Consider the following 26,820-nt stretch of genomic DNA (forward strand, 5'->3'; position numbering starts at 1 on the left):
TATTTTGTATGCAGATTTTTTTTCACATACCTATTTAAAAACTTAAGATGCCAGGGTTTTGTAATGTACTGAAGTAGGTAATCATAAACCTTTGGATAATGATAAAATTCCAATACTCTAGCTAGGTAACTTTGTATGGAATTTGTTACCTACAACATACAAAGTTACCTAGCTAATGTAGTCATTTGTATTTTAGGTTTTCATGACACAATAATAGACCGATTTGATTGTTGGGCAGTAGTGAAATCATTTAAGCGTTGTAGGTAAGGTGAGAATTACAAAAATAAACACATTGTAAATAGTGAATCAGTAAGCAAAAATTTTAAATGTCACCATGAAATGTAAAAAATACGTGCATTTGAATTTTAAATGTTTGGCTACGAAGGTAATGTTTGACGAATGAGTGCGCTTTTGCCACAAAAAATGTGTGGCACCTATGATGTTTTGTTTACAGTAAAATTTAACAAATCATTGAATACAATACTATAGCTATCAACTGAAAACCATTCACTAGTAACTAGTCTGCCGAATGGTACTTAAACCCTATTAAGTTCTTGAAGCTTTTGTCTAAAGCATTTTCCAACCAACACTTGAGACGGTGGTCTAAGGGTTCGGTTTCCGTACTGAGCAAATGTTTGTAAATGAAAGAGATCTTACTTTAGGCACTAAGGCGAGCCGGGTCAGTTTCTTTCAGGGTTATCTTTAGTAAGGCTGGCTTGCAGCATCTTACTTTAACTTTAACAAACGCCAAAATTGTGTCAAACTCCATTCAAAAAATACCGGTTATGGTAATAGTTACGGTTTTTAAGGTGGTGCAACTCAGCCTTAGTGTTTGAGTCAGCGCATGAGGTATGGAAGCGTCACGAGAGGGTGTTTTTGTGACGTCAAACGTAAGCGAGACTTCAGATGTGCTTCAGACTTGTATGCTCTGTCACGTCATGTTACCCCTCCTGTGCCGCTCCCATGACTCGGATACGCTACATCTGTAAAATAATTGTCATTGTTAATGTAATTTTATTTCCTCGCACGTTTTGTTGATAAATTGATAAGTTTGGGTAATAATATTCGAAATATCTAATCCAATTTTATTTCTGAGAATATTTCTCGCTAATCTCCAGCAAAAAACTTTTAATCCTGGGAATTCTTAGTTGCAGAGGCGAAAAAGTGTTCCAGTAACGAAAATGGAATGCGTGGGTATTTCATCTCGACAGATTGTTGGAATAAAATATTCATTGTCTAATATTTTATCCATCCTAAAAAGTAATCTGTGATAGAATCTGTGTTTTTAGTTTATCTTTTTTTTTATGAAATACGCAATTGTTGTGCGCAGATGGATTACTTAGATTAATGAAATGAGACTGATCTAGTGAAGGTCGCGTGAAGTACCTGGATCAGCGTTGCCAGTTTTTTTTTTGCCAAGTCGGGACTTTGGTACTTTTTGAGTGAAAATAGCGGGATTCTTCCGTCAGAAGCGGGACATAGTAAAAAAACGTATTATAATCAAAGGTTTTCAAATATTTATCCTTTTATTTGACTTAAAATTACGTTTACGTGACAATAGATAGCATAAGTAGCCATAGAAAATGTATTTTAACAAAAAAATAATATTTTAAATCAGATCAGAATCAGATTACTCTATCGTTAAATTCGTCTTTTAAAAAAAATTCTTTAGAATAATATGGCTATAATATGGTTTCAAACAAGTCTGGTGAAGTGAGTGTCTCTCTCCGAAAAGCGGGACAGAGCCTGTCCCGCGCGGGACATTTAAATTTGATTTAAAAATCGGGACGTCCCGCCAAAATCGGGACGTCTGGCAACGCTGACCTGGATGCGGGCAGCGCAAATGTGGAAATCCTTAGCGTCTTTGTCCAGCAGTATACGTCATTTGGCTGAAATGAACGAACGAAACAAAACTAGAGCCGCGGGATAACGTGATATTATGAAAATATCATTCGTTTTCATCTTGTAACCTAGTTGTTGTTATCATTATCATCTGATAACGCAACGATTGTGACCGATTGGGATAAAAGTGAGTCACCGCTATTATTCTACTCGTACGTAGTGATTTTTGAATCTTCTTCAGACAAAGATAATCTATACTAATATTATAAAGAGGAAATATTTGTATTTTTGTATATTTCTATTGAATACGTTCTGATACTACTAGAACGATTAGAAATATCATTTCACCATTACAATTCTATTTTTTTCTGACTAACATAAGTTTTTTTTTCATTTGTCCAAACCAACCTGGGCGAAGCCGGGGCGGGCCGCTAGTATCTTTTAGGATATAGATCTTCGATCTTAAAAAAATACATTGGTTTTTATTTAAATGTTGATAACAAAATACTAAATTGAGACAATTTTCAATTTAAAAACAGTACTGATTGTTCTTCCTTCAGTTTCAACTTTGTAATTTTTCTTGTCCATTTCATATTAACTACCTTAAAATAATTAATGTTTACTTAATCGTTTGCCTTCCGCTCGGCCTTTCATGGCTGACCTTAAACTTATCCTTACTGTCATTGTTAAGTAATACGAGTATATGAAGACAGGTTTTCAAGTTGACATGTGATACGTAAGCTCTTTCGTTCCCATTCATGTAAAACTTTTGCGCAGTGTCATTATTTTACCTGTTTCTTAATTTGTTGTGACTAGCGACTACTACTGATATTTTTAAAAGACCATAGAAAGACGTTCGTCCTCAGATCATACTGATATTTTTAAAAGACCATAGAAAGACGTTCGTCCTCAGATCAAAAATACGAATTAAATAAGGTACCTAGTAAACCTTCGATTTACGATTTTCTCATAGAGGAATTAATTCCTCTATGGATTTTCTATACCCATTTTGGTTTAGTGATCGAAACAATAACCTAACAAACAAAAGTCAGACTGCTAGACAAAGGTACTTTCGCATATTATTACCACTTTGTGTTATTACTAAGAAAAGATTAAAGCAGTCTGTTTGAATGTAAATTTCATGAATTTCATTTTCATGTCACAGATTTTAGTAGGTACCTACTATAGAATGTGTGTGCGAACATCCTATACTTACAGTGAATGTGTTGTGTAAAATTATTTCCACTGAATTGTATTGTCATTTCGTGTTGTTATTGAAAATTATGTTTATTACCATTTTCTGCATAAAAGAAGATTAACGCCCGTGTATGATTTGAATTAACGAAGAATAACATCAAAATACAAAATAGTTGCAAATTATAATAACAATGCGAAAAATACGTCCGCATCTGCAGAAAATTACCTAAAGAAAATCACTGTGACGGTCAAGGTTGATTAAATGGTTTTCGATTTGGTTGTGAAATAATCTAAAAATAAAATAATATCAGAACAGGAATCCAAAAAACTCTACTCTACACCAGATAATTGCGCGTACACTAAATCCTGGCTCCCTTCGTATGAAAATCTTATCGAGTTCATATCACATATCAAACCCTCCTTTTCTATTACTCAGTTACTCACAAACCACGGATACCATAAAGAATACCTCCACAGATTCAAGATTACTGACAATGACACATGTCGGTGTGATAATATAACCACCCAATCAATGTTGCATCTCGTTCAGGACTGCCCAAGATTTCAATCAACAAGACTTAGCCATAATATAGTTTGCCAAATTTACAACATCGACCCATTCAATTTCCAACAAATTATAACCAAGCAAGATTCCATAAAAACATTTACCACCCACATTGAAAACATAGTTAGCAACCTAAAATCTTTCAACAATTAAAATTCTAAATCACGTAGGAGAGAGCAACGCGTAAACCGATAGCGCCGCGCTCTCTCTGAAATTAAAAATGAACAAATTAAAAAAAAAAAAAAAAAAGTCGTCTACAATATCTAGACTAAACTTATTATAAAGAAGAAAGATTTGATTATTTGTTTTGAATAGGCTCCGAAACTACTGGGCCAATTTTTTCTTTTACCAACCAATAGAATTCATCATTAAGTAGGTATCTCTGATGAACATAGGCTGAATATGGAAGGATAAGTTTGAGCGAGGTTAAAAAGTAGGGGAGACTGGGTACAGTTGAAACAAAGGACGGTTGAAACAGAGCAAATATCTCGTAAACGGTTCCGCGGGGAGTGAGGGGTCCTAGGGGAAAAAGAAGCGGAAGACAGGTCCGAACACGAATTTAGTACCTAATAACTTCCTAACGCGTTGACGTTGTGTGTAAAACACCATTTTGTTTTTTACTACCCAAAGTAAGTATTTTTCTACTACCAACAAAGTAAGTAGTTTACATTAACGCTTATACTACCTGTTCTTTTTATGTGAATGTATCGAGTGTGCGTTTGCGATTATAATGAAGCTTGTAGAATAAGGGCCAGTAACTATTTTTAATGTGTTATCATTAGTGTCGAAACTATAAAGTATATTTTACCAAAAGTGGGGTTGGGGACGGTTGAAACATTTTTTGTGGGTACGGTTGAAACAGAAAATTTATTAATGTTAATTTTTTGTAGATATCGAGAGTTTGGGTAAGGAAGATTTCCGGAGAGGAAATTGACTTAGTAAAGCATAAGAAGAGGTAATAGCTGGATATTCACTGCGGAAAGCGGCGGAAAAGTATGGTTTGAAAAAATAAAAAAGATTTTCGTTAACTTTATTCAGAATGTTAATATTATTTTATTATTAATGTTTATTAGGTTTGGATATCATTTAGTTAATCATATTTCTGTTATTTTTTTAATGTTTACTACTTATCAAAGGCTAATTAATGTTTTAGAAATATTAAACTTAGACTGATGAATGTCGTCATGTGGTAGGTACCATAATTTTAATATTCGTAGTATTAATTATAAATAAAACACGTTTTATTAGTACTTATTGTATTATTTGTATGTATTTCAACAGATCCCAATCGCTGTTTCAACCGCCCCTGGCATGAGGACGGTTGAAACAAAATTTCTTTTTTTTTAAATTTCGTATATTTCTATAAATAGTAACCCGGGAACTATACTGATACAGCCATATCGTAGCTAAAACTTCACATTTTAATTTCACGTATCGTAATCGTCACTTGGTTATTAAACAACAAAATTATAGACAATAAAAGCAAAATTGTTTCAACCGTACCCAGTCTCCCCTTAACATGAAAATTGCTTCAATACTTACGTTTATCGTGAAAAAGTGATACACATCCATTCTTATGAACTTTCGCGTATTAGTAGGAAGTATGATAGAATAGCTACGATTACTCATACAAAACATGGAATACGTATGTACTCGTAGTAGAAAAATCGCGGTACATTGTTAATAAGGTACTAGGATCAACTTTGTTTTCGAGATTAGCATCAATCACAAGTACTTTAGCTTTACCTAGACGCAGACTACAGACTTTTTGTCAGCTTAAATAGTGGACATGTATGAAAGTGCACACATTACACCAATTTGGTATCGGCTGATTCTTCATGCAAATTAGAATCGGGCACAACTATCGGCCAATAAATGTCTGCGGTCTGCAGGGTATCTTAACCGAACTGTTACTATGTTGTCAAATGCTTCATTGTGGACGTCTTTTGTTTTTTTTACGAGGCATCATTCAACAGCGATGTACGAACTCGGATTCAATCGGCAGTTAAACAATGAATGACGATGGGTTTGTAACGAAGTTGGCGTTATTTTTATCATCTGTTTGCCTAAATAACTACTTACTCTTTATTACATACGAAACTAATAAAAGGATCCTAATGTAGGATTCTAATGAAAGAATTTTTCCTATCGGTTCAGTAGTTTTGGAGCCTATTTAATACAAACAAACAATCAAATCTCTCTTTATAAATATTAGTGTACAAAAAGAAAATAAACAAAATTGGTGGCCTAATAATACTTGTCCTCCATTTGCCAATTTGCTTCTCAATTCAAATAATAATATACTTACTTAGGTAATTTCAATTTTTATCATTATTTATGATTTGCATGTTCTCTTACCAGGTAAAAGGAAGAGGAAAACCGATAGGTCCTATAACTGTAGATTTTCCTTATCAGCAAAATTGCGAATTTATTTAGCCTAATTTTACAGCACACCCTTTAACAGTTTTATTTTATTGGAGGATATTAGCTTAATTTGTTTCTACAAAGTTTAAACTGCAGATTTGATTAGAAAAAACATTATGTTCTAGGTACACAATGTTTACTTATGCAACCCACGTGCAGTAATGTATAGTCTGCCTTCCACATTCCGGAATATATCAATGCAGTATCGAGTTTGCATCAGGCAGTTTTCTTTTGTTTTTATGGCTTTTGTCATTTGTCTTGTCTAGAATAAAACATGTGATTCATTACAGAGAGGTCTGACATCGGTTTAACGTGCCTACGTAATACGGAATCATATTACCTACGTTACTAACCAAGATTTATTACCGCTACAATTATAAACTAAGATTAACCGGCTGGATTTAGTAGAATTTTCTAAATGAGATCTGAATAGAAATCTGAATGATTTCTAGTTCCCCATGCTGGAATGTATAATTAGCAGAAAAAAACAGGATATTATTATTTGCGAGTAATATTAAAGGATCTTAAAGGAAGTTGCTTAATTATGCAATTGATTCATTTAATGATCCTTCATTCAAGATTGGAATCATTGTTGAAGATCAATCTTCAGTACAGGATTCATTTTTTTTGATAAATTCACTAAATTGGATTCGATATGTAAGAATAAGTTTAGGAATAAATTAACTACTTGCCACGGATTTGTAAATGAATAGTCATCAAGTAGATTATGGTAATATAATCTTGATAAGATAATGAAGAAGCAGGCAATTGATATTAATCTTGGGTTTTTAATAGTGCCTGTAATTGATAATTGTATCGAAAAGATAAAATTATTAATACATAGTTATAGATTTGGTTTATTACGTGAGTATTTTGAAATTAATGACACAAATAATAATGTAGTAAGTAGAGTAGACAGTTCGGCACATACTTATTTACTCAAAATAAGTTTATATAAAAAAAGTAAGGAAATAAGTCTGGTTTATATCGCAGGATATCAACAGGTGTTCTTGACAGAAATTTCAAAATATTTGTGTTTCAGTGTTATACTGTAAATAAAAAAGTTAGACTAACCTGGAAAATATAGGAGTTGTAGCGGAAAAAGTATAAGTTTAAAAAGCTGAGTGTAATGTAATAGAAGACATGCTGTTGACATAATATGAACATGTTGAACCAATTTATATGTATAGAAAGATGACTCATTTTAAGCTCAATAATATGATTTACCTCTTAACCTCATTAATCATGTCATCTGTGTTTGGATATCAAATTGAGATTATAATGTGCACATTTGCTAATGTTTTCAACAAACACAGTTTATTTATTTGCTAATTGGTGTAAACACGGCGAGCAAAGCTAATTGGTAGACATGACTACCGAGTTTAATCTGATAAAATATTATGAAATACACTTTATTTTTGGACGATTTCTACTGAGGATACAGCTCGTAAAAATCAACACACATTTCCACACATAACACTTCCTATTTCACTTTGAATACACAAAAACAATAATGTTTATTAAATTGGTGTGAACACAGGCCTGAACCACGTTCAGTGTTGCCGGCTTAGCGACGCGGTACGGAGCGTATTCCTGAAAGTTAATGTGAAACAATTGAATACTGACCACTGAGTGCCGCCATATACTCCCTCCATTTTCGACTGGTGCCCATTGCTGATACACTCACTAAGTTTTAACATTTATGATCTGTGGTTACTGTGTTTTGCACTGGAGGAGCGGACGCGTTGTGTCATGCCGGTCTAATTTTGTAAGCCACGTGCTGTCTGCGTTTCGCCGCAAGCGCGAATGGTTTAGTTGAACGCACTACAGACAATAATGTTCCCGTTTTGTTGACTGTCCCAGCTGTCAATGTGACGCGGCTCGACCGTGGCGTGGCGCCCTCTCAGTGCGTGTGTTCACTCGCTTCTGATAACTATTTGCTTTATCATTCTTTGTCGCGCGTTGCCACACGATAACGTCACCGGGTAGCCGGCTGTAGGTTTGCCTTTGAACCGCAGTTTTAGGTTAATTGGTATTCATGGCAATTCGTTGTGTGCATAAAATAATACTGAATTATTTTCCTCTTTGGGGAATCTATACTAATGTAAGTACTTATTCGGTGCTTAGCTGCCAAAGTAGCATATGTACTGCGAATAAGAGATTCCATAATAAAATTTATAGCATTCAAGTATTTTTCCGCAGATCACTTAAATCATATTTTACTCTTTGAGCGATTTCACAAATAGAATTCTGGGACATTTTTCATACTTAAAGAGTGAGAGACGTCATTGGATCGGCATAATTTATGATTTGACGTATTTTCACTCTTTGCTTAATCATCTTACTTTAGGAATTACAAGGTGGCCAGGGAAATCTTCTGACCATGAAAATGTCTTGAATGAATAAAATAGGTTAAACTTAATTATATTAAAGAACCTCATTTCAAGTTTGCGCCAGAAAGTTGTGACTTGTACAAGTTTTTTCTTCTAAAGTTAGAATAATTTATCGCTCTTGAACAAGTTCAACCCAAGCCCACCTCTTCCATTTTTACCTACTAAATAAAGAAGCGTAGGTCGGATAATATATTATTGGGTAAACGTAAGTTTATTTGTAGTTCTCTTGGAAACAGTTTTTCTAAGTTCAAGTTCCGGGGTAAATTATATGACCCGTATGTACATTTGAAAAATTAATTCAGTAATGTTGTCTAAGTTCTAATTTATTGTATGTAATCGTTTTCAAAAATATTTATTAATTTTTCAATATACCTATATTGTGAAAATTGAATGGTATGCTGCGTTTCATTTAACGGTTAATTTCATTCCAACGTTGAACATATCGCCGTAAAATTCAGATGGCGATACAAATCCTTTATCGAAGGTTATGAAGTTAGAAAATTCTTTAATAGTTTTTGTTTCTGAAAGAGCCGTGTATTAACCTCTAAAGATAAAGGGAGATAAGGGAAGTAACAGACTAACTTTATTACAAAAGCTGATAATTACAAAGAATAGGTACAAGGTTTAAGAAATTGATAGACATAAATTAGTAGACCTTGTTTTAAGTAAAGTTGATTAGTTAAGTTTGTTGAATCGCTGGTAGGACCCAAAAGTTAAAGAGACATGTAAAGCGGCACTATATTTTTTTGAAGTTTATTCATACGAGTACGTGCGATAAATAAGTTTGTCTCGAGTCTGGAAGCGCTGATAGCCGGGCCAAAAGATAAGGAGATATTTAAAGAGTCCCTTAAAAGGGTAACTCTTTTTTGGTTTGATGGTTTGACGATCATTAATAATAATATGTGCCAAATCTTGGTCAAAATTGAATCATCATCATCATCATAATTTCAGCCATAGGACGTCCACTGCTGAACATAGGCCTCCCCTAATGATTTCCACGTTGATCGATTGGTAGCGGCCTGCGTCCAGCGCTTCCCTGCTACCTTTACGATGTCGTCGGTCCACGTTGTAGGTGGACGTCCCACGCTGCGTTTTCCGGTACGCGGCCTCCACTCCAGAACCTTGTTGCCCCATCGGCCGTCAGTTCTGCGTACTATGTGCCCTGCCCTTTGCCACTACAGCTTGCTAATCCATCGGGCTATGTCAGCGACTTTAGTTCGTTTACCGAAAACAAAACAATACATACAAAACTGAATAAAGACATTTAATTTTAAAATGTTATTATTGTTTTCTACGTTTATATCATAGTTGTATGACCAAGTGCGGTTCGCCGCCAACCGCTTTCATGGTCATTCTCATACAACCAGGTCGATTAATATCCAGCACAGTCTATTGTTCGTATATTTACTTTCCACTTGATGCTGTCACGAATAATTTACGTAGCACTGTAAATGGTTTATTATCGAACTAAGAAAAATATTTTGTTAGCACAGAGTTTAGTTACCACCTGTAAAAACAAAAAAAAAACACATCACACTCTACATTTTTGCTGCAAAATAGTCTCTATCACAAGGGCATAAGATCTTACAGAGTTTAGCTTGATGAGCTGTCGTCTGTAGGTCTATGTGGAAAAACATACTTTTCTGGTTCTTGAAGAAAAAGTTCAAATAGCAAATTCTAAGAAACTCACAACAAACTTCTTATGTCTAAGTTTCCAAGATTTGTCTGTATCTCTAATGACTTTAGAAAGTTCAATGACTTTTCGGCTTAATATTTTTTATTGATACTTAATATTTGTTGACGCATTAAACAATAACGTAATAACCTATGTTCATGTTACTGACATTTTCAAATTAAAATGAACAAGAGTAACAATACAATAGCGTGCGTGAAATTCAGAAATTAAACGATATTGATTTCATGAACTTCAGTGCGAATTTCGTATATTTTTAACAATTAAAAAATTATCGCCATCATAACACACCAGACTTAGCCTTGTTAAAATGTAAATACATGCAACACGTGTCAGTAAAAATGTTTAAATAGGTTCGTCTTCAGTTTAAATAATAAAATAAAAAGTTTAGCTGTTATGGTTGATTTTTCTTTGACTTGCACACGCAAATTCCACGAAACAAAGGTACGAGTACACGATCTCGCTGGTAATAAGAATAGCTTCCTGAAACTTATAAAATTTAAATTCACAGGAATCATGAGTTACCCATCTATAAATACTGTACTAATACTATTATAGCTTCAATATTTAGTTAGCTATAATCCTAAGTAAGCGAGAATGACTAATCGAAGTAATTTGAAGAACAATTAAATTGAAACCAACTTCGAGTCATTGTGCATTGTTACAAACAAAAAGAATTTTAAAATAAACAGGATAATGACTTTTACTGAAGTAAACAGACTTGCTCCTGTAAATACAAGTTATTTAGAAAATATTTACGCATTTAGCGAGCTAATTTTGCTATCAGCAATAAATATTTGAACGATATTTTCATATCGTCCGTTTTGACAGTTTGATTAAAGATACGTGTAGGTATGATGGTCAAAGTAAAAAATGCCTTATAGAAAAAAAATACTCATGATGACATGCAAATTCAAGAGAAATCGATTGGAGAGATTGTAGCCACTTTTTCTGTTTTCACTTGTTCAGATAGAAGTTTCAGTGTGTTTGCAATCTGTTACCAACAAGCAGGTTACCTATTTCCTTAAACAAGATTTGTTGAGGTCAAAGCGCAACAAATTGTTTAAATGTGTTTCCTTAATATTGCAGTGAATGTTGTAAAATTATTATGATAATACTGATAAACTTTCTTGCACTGTTTCTTTTTAGCACTGGCTCATATCATTCTCCTGAAGCAGTGGTAGAGTTAATGTTAAAAAGTTATGTTGGAACATGTTAAAGTGCTCTTTATAACTGAGTTAATGAATTTATACATTTTTAAAAAGTGTTAATCTTAACCGTCACTTCAGGTTTTCCGTTTTTCGGGCAGTTGGTCTTCCCAAGTCACAAAAAATTTTATTCAAGAATCTGATGTGCTATTTGACATCTGCTGTTGTAGTCCTTAAAATTGCAAACTTAGTTTGGCAATCTACTAGAAAATGTCGACCTACTTTTATTGTTAATCTAATTAAAAGATTAGGAGCTATCGATAATTTCGTATCACTATACTTCTGGTATCTGATATGTACTCAGTCGGAGTTGACAGGACGGCAGTGACCACGCACTTGGAGTGACGGTCAAGGTTACAGTCGATCGCTGACCACAGGTAGTCAAATATCAAATGACAACAATAAGTTACCTAACATCACGTGTATCATGGTCCGACAGCACATCAAGCTAGCACCTTATTTGATTGGAATAGATTTGATTTTGCAACTAAAATATAATTTGATCTCAAGCTAGTGACTAAACCTACATATGTACATAGTTTGGTCATCACAAAGTTGTAACCGGAGATCCTGGTGAAAAAAGTGAGGAAAGTAATAAGTTACTGGAGAAAACATCAAATGATCATACATCCGTTTCATGCGAATATTGCATGACGCTTTGCATGACCGTCCAATCCATAATACAAATAAAAAAAAATAAAAAAAAAAATATTGCAGTTATATTCGTAAAGAAGAACAGAATTCTGAAACGGTTATGTAAAGGAAAATGTATCTTTTCATGATAACCATCCTTTTTCTTAAGCTATTTCAAAGAAAAAAATATAGATCGAATTCATTCATAAGATGCTTGGTTAGAATATCTTTCAAAAAAATTACGTAAAATTAGTTGTTATAAAATACGCCACGAAAATATTCCGTAAAATTATTTTGTAAAAAGCAGGTGCTAAAGGGTTTTGGGGAAATAAAGGGTTAAAGTTTGATACAATAAGAAATAAGAAACACAACTTCACGCGTGCAAAGACATGGGCGACAGTTAGTTTAATTCCGTCGTAACAGAACTTGCATCTGGTTTGTTCATTTCTGATAGATTTTCAGGGCCCAAGGCTATGACATCACCACAACGTGTAAACAACATGTGCTAAAATCAATTTAGGCATCGTAACGTACTTCTCATACGCAATATAATGTGGATAAGATGATAATAATGTGTTAATAACATAATATTTATGATGGTAGATCTATAGTCGGTACTCGGTAACAAGGCTAGAAAATATTATATTACGCCTGCTGAACAGCTGTGTTGGGTGTTGTAATTACACGTGAAAAATTACTGTCTAGTCTAGTAGAATATTCTCAGGAGATACCTACTACTTACTCGTACTAAGAAACGGGGCACAGATTAGGTACTTAACAATGAGGGATTCACTTTCACCAAGGTATATTTTATGTACAAGTATACCTATTGATACTGCCAATCCAAATCGAATCAGCTCAATCGATTTTTGTTTATGTATTGAAAAGTCAAGTAATAAAACTTTATATTCAATATCACACGCCGTATGCAATATTTTTATGCTTGCTGCCCCAATTTTACAACTAAAAATAATTTTCGAGTTTACGAGCGATTCCTTGAAATTACTGCTTTCTTTTGTCTCGATCCCATAAATTTTAGGGGGGTTGGAATTGGCCATTCATAGTTTTTATTGGAAGACGTATATCTATGCGAAAACCGAAAGACCCGATATCGTTATTCTGACGGCTGTAACTTGTTTTAGTACCTAGATAGTGTTCTGTTATGCTTGAAATAAGGTGTTAATTAAATTAACACTCAAAGCGTCTATGTGGATATTCTAGTGCCTTGGTCAGTTATTATGACTTGAACAGGCTATACCTAACTAATACATATCATAATGGTGATTTTTGAACTTAACTCCGAAAGCCCTTCCTGTACCTAATAGTGGGAGCTTTATCAAAAAATCTTTCTCCTTCCTAAAAATACTTATTAGGTTACTGGATGTAACGCATAGGTATTAAAGGTTATTCAGGTTATTCTTCTTCGGTCGTTTTGAAACCGATCCAAAATCAAATCTACATTATTTAGCTGTTAAATAACATGACCTAACTTTTGACACGTAATTATGCGATATTTTCGGGGTTTTCTAGGTTTTCCCTTGTTATATTTATTCATTAACGTAATACTCGTAGGTAGTATCTAATCAACAAAGTCGACACCAAAATCTTCCTGAGAATTTTCAACAAGGCATAATGTAATCCAAGTTTACGCAGTAACTGTCTTGTTTGGAAATGAAAAGCTTCGGAATACCCGAAGTTGTTCGCAAACATCCATATTTGTGGCAATACCATTTTCTAGGTATCTTGTAGGTACGTAGGATTCCTTTTAAGAAGTGGGAAATTCATACAAATCGTGTCTTTGCAAATGCAAATTGTGTTTATCGATAGTGCGTGTACAAAGAAAACAAGTCCTGTATCTACATACGGGAGTAGTTTAGTACATGTTTTTGAATTGGAAATGGTGAGAGGACGTGCGGTCGTCCCTCGGGAGCTCCTGGAGACTAGATTCAGGGAACAGGTCTGTTTTGAATGGGGTCTTTGTGTACAGCGGAACCCTACTTTTCATTCCGGCGAAACGAGAAATGTTCAAGAAAATCAAATTGGTGTAAGCTTGGTCGCAATTTATTTTATAGGCCAGACCCTGTCTGAAGGTTGCCTAAGGCCTAAATCCATTTATTTTTTATGACTCAAGTTCAGTTGGCTTTGGAATTTATTGAGAACAATTTGCAATGTATTTAATCGCGTTATTTCCTTTGACTATCTCTTTGACCTAGACAACTTTGGGAGACAAAAACCTTTTAGGTCGATTAATTAAATTGGCACTTTACTATCTTTGTGAAAATTGATGGTCGTCTCAGTTATATTGAATTCTTTTACGCCTCTGCTTGAAATTAGGAGATCCGTAGGAGAACCAGAGTGACTGACATAGCCCGCAGAATCGCTAAAATCAAGTGGCAGTGGGCAGACCACATAGCTCGTAGAGCCGACGGCCGCTGGGGCAGGAAAGTTCTTGAGTGGCGACCTCGAGCCGGAAGACGTAGCGTAGGCAGGCCTCCCACTAGGTGGACCGACGATCTGGTGAAAGTCGCGGGAGGCGCCTGGTTGCGAGCGGCGCAGGACCGGTCTTTGTGGAAATCCTTGGGGGAGGCCTTTGTCCAGCAGTGGACGTCTTTCGGCTGAAACGAACGAACGAACGCCTCTGCTTCTAGTTTAAACATTAAATAAATTCTCGTTTTAACTTCGTTTATTTAAATATCCACAACTAACACCATGCATTTATCATCAACATTTTCTACTAAGAATTTCAAGAAATGCTAATTTGAATTTCAAGGAATGGTCTTTGATGCTCTTTAATACCTAGATGCTCAGGCGTAATATCTGCAAAGTATATTTCTGCCATGAGTGCACAAAGCGGTGTACACACTTGGCTTGCGTTAGAATTTGTTTTCATAAAAATTCAGCTTGAAACATCTTGTAAGTTTCATTATTTTGACTGCATAAATTTTTTAGTGTGCCATCCGGTGTTCATGAATGCGGTGCACGGTTTTATTGTCTTGTTTGTGTAGTATTTATACCTATAGTATGGATAACCTAGTTTCTTTCCTCAATGTCCTATTAAAAGATTCTTCGTTCTGTCCTATTCGAACTGTACTAAGTCATTGTGGATAAAAAAAAGTTGAATGCAGACTATTCAATCAAAAGCCTGGCTTATGACGCGCAGGATGGACTGACGACCAAAAAATTTTTATTTGGTCGTCAGTCCATCGTGCCAGAATTTAGTTGGATAAGTATAGAGTTGGACCGACGATCTGATAAAGGTCGCGGGAAGAGCCTGGATGCGGGCAACGCAGGACCGTGCATTGAGGAAAACCTTGGAGGAGGCCTTTGGCCAGCAGTGGACGTCATTTGGCTGAAACGAACGAACGAACGAAGTATAGAGTGATCAGCAGGTCACTGGGAAATGTAAGGGGGAGGAAAACTTTGTTTATTTTACTGCATCGTAACCTTTAGAACAGTTGATTAATGCAAAGATCAAGTGAAATAATATGTACTCGTATAGAAACTCAATTGTCTGAAACAACACTTTAATTAGTTCACATTTGTCCTTCAAAGCTTTGTAGGTAATAAGTTTTGTTCAACTCAAGACTAATCTAGGTATTTCAAAATGACTTCGTATTTTGTTTCGTTATTTATGAACCAGCGCGAAAACACTTTGAGTCGAAGAAACGGGAACGTAATCTGCAAGCAGTTGCATTAAGTCGCGCCTAGCACAAAGCGGCCGTATCCACTCGGGATACATTAGAATTTATTTTCCTCGTAGCTCAGCCCCGTTCCGTGTCATTATCATAGGTCAAATGTAGAATACTACTAAACGTCTTTAGCAGGGTCAGAGTCAGAGCAAGAGGAAAAATTGTTTAGGTGTAAGTTGTAACGAAGGAGTGTTGAGAAAAGTTACATTTATTTGTTTGTAGAGTAAGTTATAGGTAGTAAGAGTGAGCCAATATACACCTAGCTACGAGTATGACACATTTTCCGTAACTATACTGCAAGATTCCTCACTACATCCGCCATATTTAAAAAACTCATTAAAAACTCATTAAAACTCATTTATTTCTGTAAATAGGTTTAAAAAAAGCACTTTTACACGTCCCAGTATTAACCCTACCACTGCTTCAGGACAATAAATGGGCCAGTGCTGAGAAGAAGCGAGAGGTCTCTTGAAAAAGTTTTATTTATTTTTAGATTCGATGATCAAAAGTTTTTTTCTCAAAAAAGGTCGTGTAGAAAACCACAAAATGTTTTTGTAGCTGCTGAATACCCAGAAATTTTATAGAATTTTACCTTGTATCAGACCTCGTAGGTATAAACACAGGTATAACGTAAAAATAGAATCGTGTCGCTGCGGCAAAGAACTACCTACGTATCGGATGAGAATGGAATAAAGGTGAATCTGCTAAGCCTACTTACATTTTAAACAAGAAATTTTTCCAAAATACACGATGTAACGAACAATAACAAATGAACCTTATCACAAGCCTATTGGGTTTACCACCTTATTCCCTGACCTTATTTCGCGCTGCCATATTCATAGGCTTAAGTCTCCATAAAAATAAAATATACGCAAACGTGCGTTGAAAAATTCTAGGCAAAAACCGGATAATCCCCCTCCCCCTTGCTTTTAGTTTCCCTCGGGGGCTGGGAAACAACCTATGCTAATCCGGGACGTAGACCCAATCTGTATGCAAAATTTTATTCAAACAAGCCTCCAATCTGTTGGAACTCGATTTGTAACATGTCATAATTTTTTCGATAACAGTTAAAAATGCAAATATTTTAGGCCGTTTGCAGAAACTCATACATATTTTAAGAGAAATGTTACAGATATGATGAGAGAGTAACTATCAATTGACAAAAAATAACATGACATTTTCCGCAGGTTATTAATTTTGTATCTTTTGATTGCAGAATAAGATAGATGACTGGATAATTAAGAACAAATTTTAATATTACAGCTTCCAAAATAACATTAACAGTAGGTAATAGTGCAAAAATGATAACACTATAAAACTTATTAGTAAAACAATGCAAAACTAAAGAGTACGAGCGCCGCTGCATTACAAACGGAGAGTAAGTTCAGTGTGCCTACCATGAGTTTACGTTAGGTGAGTTCGCTAGCGAATACGTCAAAAAATTCTATGAAGTTTTTATTTCTTGAAAGTAGCCACTAGGGGCGCTGCACAATATGTCATACATTTAAATGTCATTTTTTTACGCAGTCGCTAGCGAGCACACCTAACGTAAACTCATGGTAGGCAGGCAGTTCTAAAGTTTGCATTGTTCGGCGCAGTCTTCCACGCGTAATAGTTATAATTAAGTTTAATTAGGTAGTTACATGCCATAGCAACTCAGGATTTGAATTTAAATCTTGTTTTCTAACTCATCATCATTTAGCCGTAGAACGTCCACTGCTGAACATAGGCCTCCTCCCCCAATTATTTCCATGTTCATCGGTTGGTAGCGGCCTGCGTCCAGCGCCTTCCTGCTTACCTTTATGATGTCGTCGGTCCACCTTGTGGGTGGACGTCCGATGATTTTCTAACTACTATGTTACTAATTTCAATGAATGTAATTTATGCATTTATACGTTAACGAATACAAAAATAAAGTAACAAAAAAAACTCTACAACGTCTGATTATACACTTGGCTGTATTAGGATGAATTTAATTCCTATTTCATGTGTGATGTAATAAATATAGTTAGAATTTAAAATTATATTTTAATTTTTTGATAGTTAGAAATCTAGAATACATTACCCCTCTTTGACGCGGTACTTAATTTGTAGATAGTATAGTAAATGTGAAATGTTTCTTCGACTGGAAAACGATTTTCACGCTTACGAAGTTGCAGGCACAGTTACTACGGATGACAGCGCCTCAAGCACAAGAATGGAGCTTATAAAGTCGTGATACGTGTTATTTTGCATTGCAATAAATGTAATAGGTACTGTAGACATTACAGAACAAATTGTCACCAATTAATGGAGAAGCTTTATCGAATTAATAGGTATACTGGAAATACAAAGATGTTGATTAATATTGAAATTAGTGGAACGCTCCAAAAGAAAAAGGATAAAAACTAATCTAACTAAAAGTATTCGGTAAAAGAATTGGAAAGTTGTAAGAGTTTCCCGAAACACGCCATTAATATAGATGGAGCGATTTGTGTCGTCATCACCAGCAAAGTTGGTTACGACAAACTTTGCTATTAATGGTCAGTATTGGTCAGCCGATAATTATAACGAATACATCTTAATACAAGAAAAAGAGCGAATATACTCGTATTTTATTTCGGGCTCGTTTGCAATGGACGGAAGTCGAACTTTAATTTCGAACTCCTCTTATGTTCTACCTACTGATTAATTTCGTTGCGGGTCCAATGACAGTTTAACTTTCCCCCGGGACAAACTTGACCATCACTGGTTGGGTTTTTATTGGCGTTCAAGCTGTAGATCCTGGCTACACAGGAGTTGCAGCGGTGGGAACGAGAGGTGGAAATAGTCGCGTTTAGGGCTCGTTCCCACAGCAATTTAGTTTTGCGGGACCCAGTAATTCAGGATCCGCAAAACTGGACTGCCGTGTGAACACTCAGATGTGTTTGAAATTCGACATAGGTACATACAAATTCAAAAGGATCGTTTTTTGCAGGACACTGCAAACGGGATGTTCGCGTGAACTTTAATATTAAAACCTACTAAACGGGATCCCGCAAACTAACAGGACGTTTCCTTGGGAACAAGACCTTACTAACTTCGAAAAAAGGTTTTGGCAATTTATTAATCTTAAGTTACAAGTAATCAAAAAAGCATTACACAGTATAAAGCGTATTGTAGTCCAACTTAATGACTTTACTAATTGCTTGAAAATTAAAACGACCCTTTTAGACCTAAGGCTTCGTACTGTGAGATACTTCGCATCTGTTACCATTCAATTTATGATTTTTGCGGGTTTTAATTAAACGCTTAGCAGTATCTTTGCGAGTGCGACCCGCCCATTGTTCTATGGAAGCTGGGCTTCATTTGGCTTAGCCTATTGTATCGACTAACCTTTTTTCAGATTTGGGCTTAAAGTTTACTGCCGGGGTTTAAACAATGGCAGTGGATTATTAGATTGAAAGTCTTTATTCTGAAATTTTCATTAGATCATGTAAGGGGCTTATGCTACGTCGGCGCGATCATAGGCCAATGACAGGTCGCGCGGACTGTCATGGGTCGCGTGACCTATCATTGGCCTATGATAGCGCCGCGGCGATGATGATCTGCACGCGTTGTTGTGGTTGAAGCTTTACTGGTCCCACCTGATTGTTAGCACACCATCCATTGATATCCGCAATATGTCTGCAGTCTTCGTAAAAGAAGCCCGTAGTATCTTTGGGTGTATCTGCTTCTCACCCAACCTGGAAATACATACCAGATGTAGAGCAAAAATATAGATTTACGAAGTGGGGCCTACATCTGTTGTTGATTTACAACAAGATTCTGAATTGTTTGCGTCTGAAAAATAACATTTTCTTTTATTTACTTTCTCTTTCATACCACTACGAATATTTGCTGCCATATTGCGACAGATAGAATACAACAAAATACTATAATCGAGTTGTATAGTAGACATACTGACACCTAAATCACCGTTTACGATTTATCTGACTCAAGATATCCACAATATATTTGTAAAGATCTGAGTAAATCTCGTATAATCTACGTGCGTTATACACGTCTTAGCGCATTAATGAGGAAAAAATAATGGCTGAAGTTTTCTGAAGCTTCGAAGTGGATTTGTCATCAAAGGCGAGATTTATGATATAGCTTATTAGATATAGATAGGTTGGTCTTTTGATTTTTTTGTAACGAATACTTCTTGATGCTGATGATCTTAAAGATTAAAAAACGGTTGGCGTTAATTATTTTTTCAATCAAAAAGACCGAAGTTACAAATGTATTATATTCTAGTGTTATTTAATGTAACGCGTGAAAATGTAGCTAACTACATGAATAATTTCCAAAGGAAGTGCTTTTATACTAACTACTTTAAATGATTCCTACCTATTGAAAAGAAACCCTGAACCCAAATAAAAACAGCTTCGCAACTCATGGTTTGAATTTTACCGATTCCAACCAACGTAAAGCACCAAAGCGCCCGAATTCATGCGATCATCCCTATCCCTTATCCCTTTTTAAGTAGCTACCTTTCAAGGACCTACTTAGATACAAATTCCTCTAACCCTAAATTGCATACAGACAAAATTAAACGGGAAAAACCCGGGTGCCTTTTTAGACAATAATGGCGCTGAAAAAAGGCACAAACAGCGAAAGAGAAACGGCCAAGTCTGACGTGACACTTAATTTCGTTGCGCCGGTGAGCTCAGGCCTTCTAGGGAAACAAGAATGTCTATGATAAGGTTAAAATTTATTATATTTGCGGTAGTTGTTTCATTTATGTAGCTCTCTAGAGTGTAGTTTTTTCTTATGTTTGGCGTCGAAAAGTCGCAAGTTTTCAACAATTTCATAAAAAATCTACATGTTTAGTAGTTACATAAAACTGTGTTTAAAACCGACATTTTTGTGGCTCTTTATACCAGAATGTTGCCAGACTTAAAATGATAACCTATGGCGTACTTTCATTCAATCAAGGTAAGTAGGTAAGATTTTCACCAGCAAAAGTGAAAGAAAATATCAAAAGTTGTCAGTTTGTAGTTATTTCACACTTTTACATTTGAACACGTCGTAAATTAATTGATTTCATAGCGTAATTAGGTACAACAAATAGTAAGTAGGTTATTGTTACCTACATAAGTCATTGAATATTATTTTGGAAGTACTTATATTTTGCCGACATCAAATTGGCATTTGAAATACCCATCTTAGCAAAGATTTTATGGATTAACTCGGGCCATATAGCCGCGCTAATTCTTTAGATGGAAAGGAATAAAGTCAATATTGCCACATTCCGTCCAATATTTATAGTGTACGTGACCAATAGCCCACCCCGGGAATAAACGGCTAAAGGTAGTGATTGATAGGATTATAAAAAGTTTATTCAATTTTACTATCGCGACCTAAAATGTGAGCTCTAATCGATGGATTTTCGTGCCTGAATGCGACGCGCGATAAAAATGGAATGAAAATCGATTTAGATCAACTATTTTTGGGATACTTATTCGATACACGGGAATGATTTATTTGTTTTATTAAATAGGTTGTTGGTTGTTTATAGGGAAGTTTCCCGTAAACTTTCTATAAAAAACTATAATTCAATTTTTAGCGTAACATTTGGATTTTTTGTTGCGAGATTAAACCAAGATTTAATTAAAACAACATTTCAATGAAAATTTTACAGTTGAATTCGGCTACTGTTCGTTTATCCGTTATCTTCACTCTTTTAATTATTTCAGTGAAATACAGACCGAAAAAGAGAGATACAGGAGAGTAATAAACATAAATGCATAGCAAGGGATGTTCAGAGCGAATAACTTGCATCCTTCGCGTCGGATACCGTAAGTTATGAAGTTACAATGCCTTCGGGCCGGCACCATTTGTGCTAACTCCTCAAAAATACGACGTCGTTTCGTATGTGCAAATGAGAAAGTTAATTTAGCTGTGCATAAACTGCATGGTTATTTTGTTTTAAAATAGGGCTTTGTGATAGCGCACGTAAAATAAAACTGCAGCAAAAATGGTGAAAAGGGATTTTACACAGCTGAAGTTGATGTGATTTTCATGAAAATTAAGCTTTAGTTAAAAATAACTTTTTGGTAAATTTACAGTTAAATAAAGAGCACTGTGTTTAGCGTTGATGTCATTCCCAGTTTGGTTTTCCCTCGGACATAACTACGAAATTAAACAAGCAAATAGAGTCACTGTAAATAGTTCCTCCGACCGTAATAGAGAATTTGGAATGGAACTTATTTATCTCTATGTTAATAAAATATTATGCTTATGATAAAGGACAATGGGCAAAATGGGACCCGGCTCCAATGGTTATGTTTGTAGTGTCATTTGAAAGGTCTTACCCAGACGAACAACATTTACTATGACCACCAGCCTTAGATCTGGTTGCGTTCGAAGATAAACATACTTTTTGTGTAAGCGAAGTATCATACGTGTCCATCGTATGGTACCTACTTAGGTTATGCGAGGCGTGAAGGGTTTACTGCTCCAGCATCCTTCCTTAATTCTATAATTTTATTGATAGGGATAATTGTGAAATAAATATTTTTATTTGAAGAACTACTACCCCCTTATTAATAAAAAGTTATACCTAGGATGAACCTTGGATTAAAATGACATTTCCATACCAAATGACAATTTAAGCCAGAGTTCAACTAGGGTGTAGCTTTGATTAATAAAGGGGTTGGAGTTTTATTACTTCTTAAGGGTTTTATTATGGGTTGCTAAAGCGAATAAGCCCACAAGACCCAATAAGTCCACCCACAAGATGGACCGACGACCTCATAAAGGTAGCGGGAAGGCACTGGATGCAGGCCGCCACCAACCGGCCATTGTGGAAATCATTGGGGGATGCCTATGTTCAACTAGACGTCCTATGGCTAAAATGATCATGATGATGATGATGAAAGCGAATAAAGGGCTAATGGCTTGGGTAGTTCATCGTAGGTATAATCCTTTACTTTTCAATGTTTATTTTAGTTATATTAATAGATTCTAGTCATAGTACATACTCGTATACATGGATGATTGTGTTATACTTTCATATAATACTTAGTGGAATTACTGCTTTCAAAACGTGAATTAGAACTGGCCCCATAGCAGACATTTTTCTACATCTAAAGGCCTTTTGAAATAAGTATTGGTTATGGCTATTGGAGCGGGTACCACTTTCCATACATTTGTGCCCATCATTCTTTTGCCTAATTATCCTTATTATGGTCTTGTTAACGATTATTTGTCGAGTAATTCTGGCGACTCAAAAGGAGCTATATTAAACTATACTAATATCAATAACATCTATGACGGACTTAAGCTCTAATTTACTTATCTAGTATGAGAACTTCTATTTTTACCAGAAATAAGATCTTTGCACATTTCTATACGATAGTAAAAATAAATAACCGGCTGTACCACAATAACTGTCGAAACGAACGAGCAATCGCGGGGCGCTGTGAATTCGCCTTTTAACCGTAAAAAGGAATATGTCCGTCTGTATATAAACTCGCAATAACTTTGGGGAAGATCGAACCATTCGGATTTTATTTGCCACACATCCTGCCCCATCTCTGATGCACCGGGCTTGGACGCTGGCGTTGGAAAATGTTTATTTTGACTTTTTGAGCTTCAATACGTCCGAGGATAGAGTTGGATTCTTATAAATATGGAGATAGAGAGATATTAGTTAAGTAATAGCAGATGTTAGCAAATAAAAATCTGAAGAGGAACTTATTATCATTAGCTAGAGGTATAGGTATTGTAGAGAATGTCTTAAATGATCTCATTATTTTACATAGTTTGTAAGTAATGTGTTAAAATATACAACCCACTAAATATGTCCAAAACAAAGCTCTGAAACTGAACTTCTTCCTTTACGTAACTTTTACTTTAGAAAACCTTTTATGACAAAAAATCTCCATAAAGTCTCAATTGATGACAAAATTTTTCGTATGATATAGGTACTATGGCTTTCAATATAAGTATGTGATCTGTCATAGGTAGGCAGAGGGTCATAGCGTGATCATAGGAAATTGGATGCACGCTGCTATGTATTATACCCGATCAAAGTCAAAGTCAAAGTCAAAATTTCTTTATTTGTTTGGACTAATAAATAGTTCTTACAAATCGTCATTTTGCTCTTAAGGAGCCTCTACATGTCTCATAATCTTTTTACCCTACCAGCGCTTCGAGACCAACATTTGGCAAGTGCTGAGAAGAAGCGCCGCAACAAACTCAGTCACCACTGTCTGCCGGTTAATATAAATAAATAGAAATAGTAGTAGTAGGTACATTCGATTCAGGAGCAGTTCACTGAATTTACCATGCATTCTTGTATGGTGTATCTTATAAGAATGGGTATACAAGATTGCGTGGTATATTAAACAAGGTAGTGACACAACGGGAGATTTATAAGAGCAACTAGGGTAGGAGGACAAAAGATTTTTTATCTAATCAAAATAATAATGTTACCTACATTTCTAAAATTTACATTTAATACGATAGAAATTAATTTAACTTAACAAAAGTGCAAGACACTAGTAATGCTAAAAACTACGAAAAATATCATTCCAGTAATTTGCTTCATTCTTGGGGTTATTGACCTCAGCGTGCCCCGCCGTTAAAATTACGGCTGGATGTACACGAAGTTACCGAGAAAAACATCTTGGCACTCAATTACTCAAATAACTACAATAAACATTATAATGCATCTGCCAAGTATTTAAAACATAATTTAGCATAGTGGAGACTGGAGAGATTACATTGACACAGCACATCATGTACCCTGCAATCAAATGATTTGTTTCGATGCCTCAACCACTGGTCAACCTCAACCGCAATCGCGCATCGTGTAACAGCCATCGGAAATTGGTCCCAGTTACAGTTACTTTTACATTTAAATACAAGTACCCATAGTACAAGCTTTGCTTAGTTTGGGGCTAGCGGCGCAGTGTAAAATGTCCAAGGATATTTATTTATTTATTATTTATTTATAAAAATACCCTGGAATTGCTCGCTGCATTCTATGATCTTGAAACATTTGCATCTCACCTACTTATTAANGCTAATTTCTAGACTTACATATTAAGATACTAGTAGAAATGACTCGCATACATAAATTTGAATAACTTGGATTGACCAGTCCCCGAAAGCAGCGCCTGTTCACAGACATGACGAGTGAACCAGCCATCGCTTCACTCGACCATATTAGAGGGAATGTAACGACCCGCCTCACTTCATCAAGATCAATCAATGGAGGTCAAGCTCTATAATTAATTGCTTATTAGTAGGATTCAAATTGAAACACAGTAGAAAATCGATATTCAGTCTGCGGGAGTATTTTGCCGCAAAATGAATATAATAACAGGATTCAGAGACATTAAAAATATTCATGCCGAGAAAGTTAAAAGAGCGGTTAGTTACGAATACTTATCTGTAATACATTTTGAACTTTGTATCTTTAATAAAGATTAGAAATTAAAATCGATTGAAGAATTCGAAATTTCGAGGTTGGAAGACTACAATTTTAATTAACGTGTTATAGTTATACTTAGACCTATGAAGCATTTATTTGAATTTATTTTGCTTTGGAAATTGTTAATAATTATAGAGTCGACAGGACAAAAGACATGCTATTGTTGCCTGCAACATTGTTTTACTTGGTCTACAACAATTTAGTTTAATTAATAATAACTTAGAACGATCTCAAGTACTGAGAGCTTGATTGTTAAAGAAAAGCAATATCCTGTAGCTGTCAAATAAACGTCAGATCCTTAACTAAGATCAAAGAAATCGTTACTATCCAGCAATATTTACAGTTCTGAACTACATAGGTACATAAGTATCATTATTATTTAGATAAGTCTGATAATGTAAGTAATTTTAATTAATTAAACACTTTTTCAATTAAAGAAAGTATTGGGCTGAAACTGTATAAGTTTGTTGTCGACAAGACAAGAAGAAAAAGAATGAAATAAAGTTACGGATATTATAACAGGTGCACATCAAACTACTTTTTTTTGCAAAACAGCACATGCAAGCAAAATTGTAATAAGTTGTTGTACTACTTAAGTTCCATAGTGTGTAGTATGATGAGCTGTTGTTCGAAATGTTACGGCTTTTTATCAGATATTTTAATAGCTAATTAAATAGGCACGATTGTTACCTTGAACACACGTTTGAAGCTGGGTTGCACCATCGTACCTTAACTGTAACAAACATCAAAAAATAAAAATAAAAATAAAATTCATTTATTTTTTCAAATAGGCTTTTAAAAAGCACTTTTACACGTCCCAATGTTAACCCTACCACTGCTTCGGGACAAAAAATGGGCCAGTGCTGAGAAAAATCTGTCAAACTCCATACAAAAATCACCGGTTATCGTTAAAGTTACTGTTAAAATAATGATGGTGCAACTCAGCCCAAGTGAACAAAAAATAAGCAAGCATTCCTGACCCATTTATTTAGGCCTCACTGCACGGCCCGGATAGCTCAGTCGGTAGAGCATTGGACTTTTAATCCAAGGGTCCAGGGTTCAAGTCCCTGTTCGGGCGAGATTTTTTATTACATGTTTTATTCAATTAACAGTATTGGTAGAGTCGGATTCGGAAATTGAAGACTGCTACGTCAAAAATTTTTTTACTCTATCTTACAAAATACACGTCCAAAATTCCCAATCGTAACTTATGACGTAAGTGCAAGCCTTGCCCGTCAAATGGGTTATCTTTATTTAGATAGAGCCGTTCGGCTCTTCAACGAAAATAGGACCGACCGAATCGAGTTGTTCGGAAATAAGAATGATTCGGTCCAAATCCAATAGTCGGAATAAATGCAAGACGCTCAACTACTACATAGCTTTAGGCAACTAACTCCGTTTGTGCAAACACTTCAGCCAAGAACTCTTTGCCCACTTGGCTCTTACTTCCAGTCGGTTTGCGGAGTTCCCGACAAGAATATTCGCAGTTGTTCCGGTTTCCTGCTTAATTAAAAACTTCACAAAAGGCATTTTTCAATTACGCCATATTTTTGTTTAAGATTTCCAAGATAATCCTTTGTTTTACGAGTTTGAGTTACCGCGAATTATTGCAGTCATACTTTACGTTCATTGAAAAGACACAGCTTGGGTTAGATTAATGTTTAGACTGTGATTTGTTCGTAAAGTTCAACTCTTTATTTTGCAGCGTGTTAAAAAATATAATTACTTTTC

At 35.3% G+C, this 26,820-nt stretch overlaps 1 protein-coding gene and 1 non-coding gene across 3 annotated transcripts in view; one reads left to right on the forward strand and one right to left on the reverse strand.

Moving 5' to 3' along the window:
* LOC114356913 (facilitated trehalose transporter Tret1) overlaps positions 1-7,963 on the reverse strand; it is a 29,491-nt gene extending 21,528 nt beyond the window's left edge. The window contains exon 1 of one of the 2 annotated variants that reach the window (XM_028310301.1): positions 7,655-7,963. In XM_028310301.1, the coding sequence (XP_028166102.1) occupies positions 7,655-7,700 (46 nt within the window). In that variant the 5' untranslated portion in view covers positions 7,701-7,963. Of the gene's footprint in view, positions 1-7,255; positions 7,601-7,654 lie in introns of those variants that run through there. The other variant, XM_028310302.1, reaches the window with a different exon arrangement.
* Positions 7,964-26,094: 18,131 nt separating this feature from the next.
* On the forward strand, positions 26,095-26,167 carry TRNAK-UUU (transfer RNA lysine (anticodon UUU)). The gene has a single exon. It is a non-coding gene; the product is annotated as a tRNA-Lys (tRNA).
* The last annotated feature ends 653 nt before the right edge of the window (positions 26,168-26,820 follow it).

Source organism: Ostrinia furnacalis, unplaced genomic scaffold (genome assembly GCF_004193835.3).
Source record: "Ostrinia furnacalis isolate ACB-3 unplaced genomic scaffold, ASM419383v2 OfSCF2998, whole genome shotgun sequence".
NCBI classification, from domain to species: domain Eukaryota; kingdom Metazoa; phylum Arthropoda; class Insecta; order Lepidoptera; family Crambidae; genus Ostrinia; species Ostrinia furnacalis.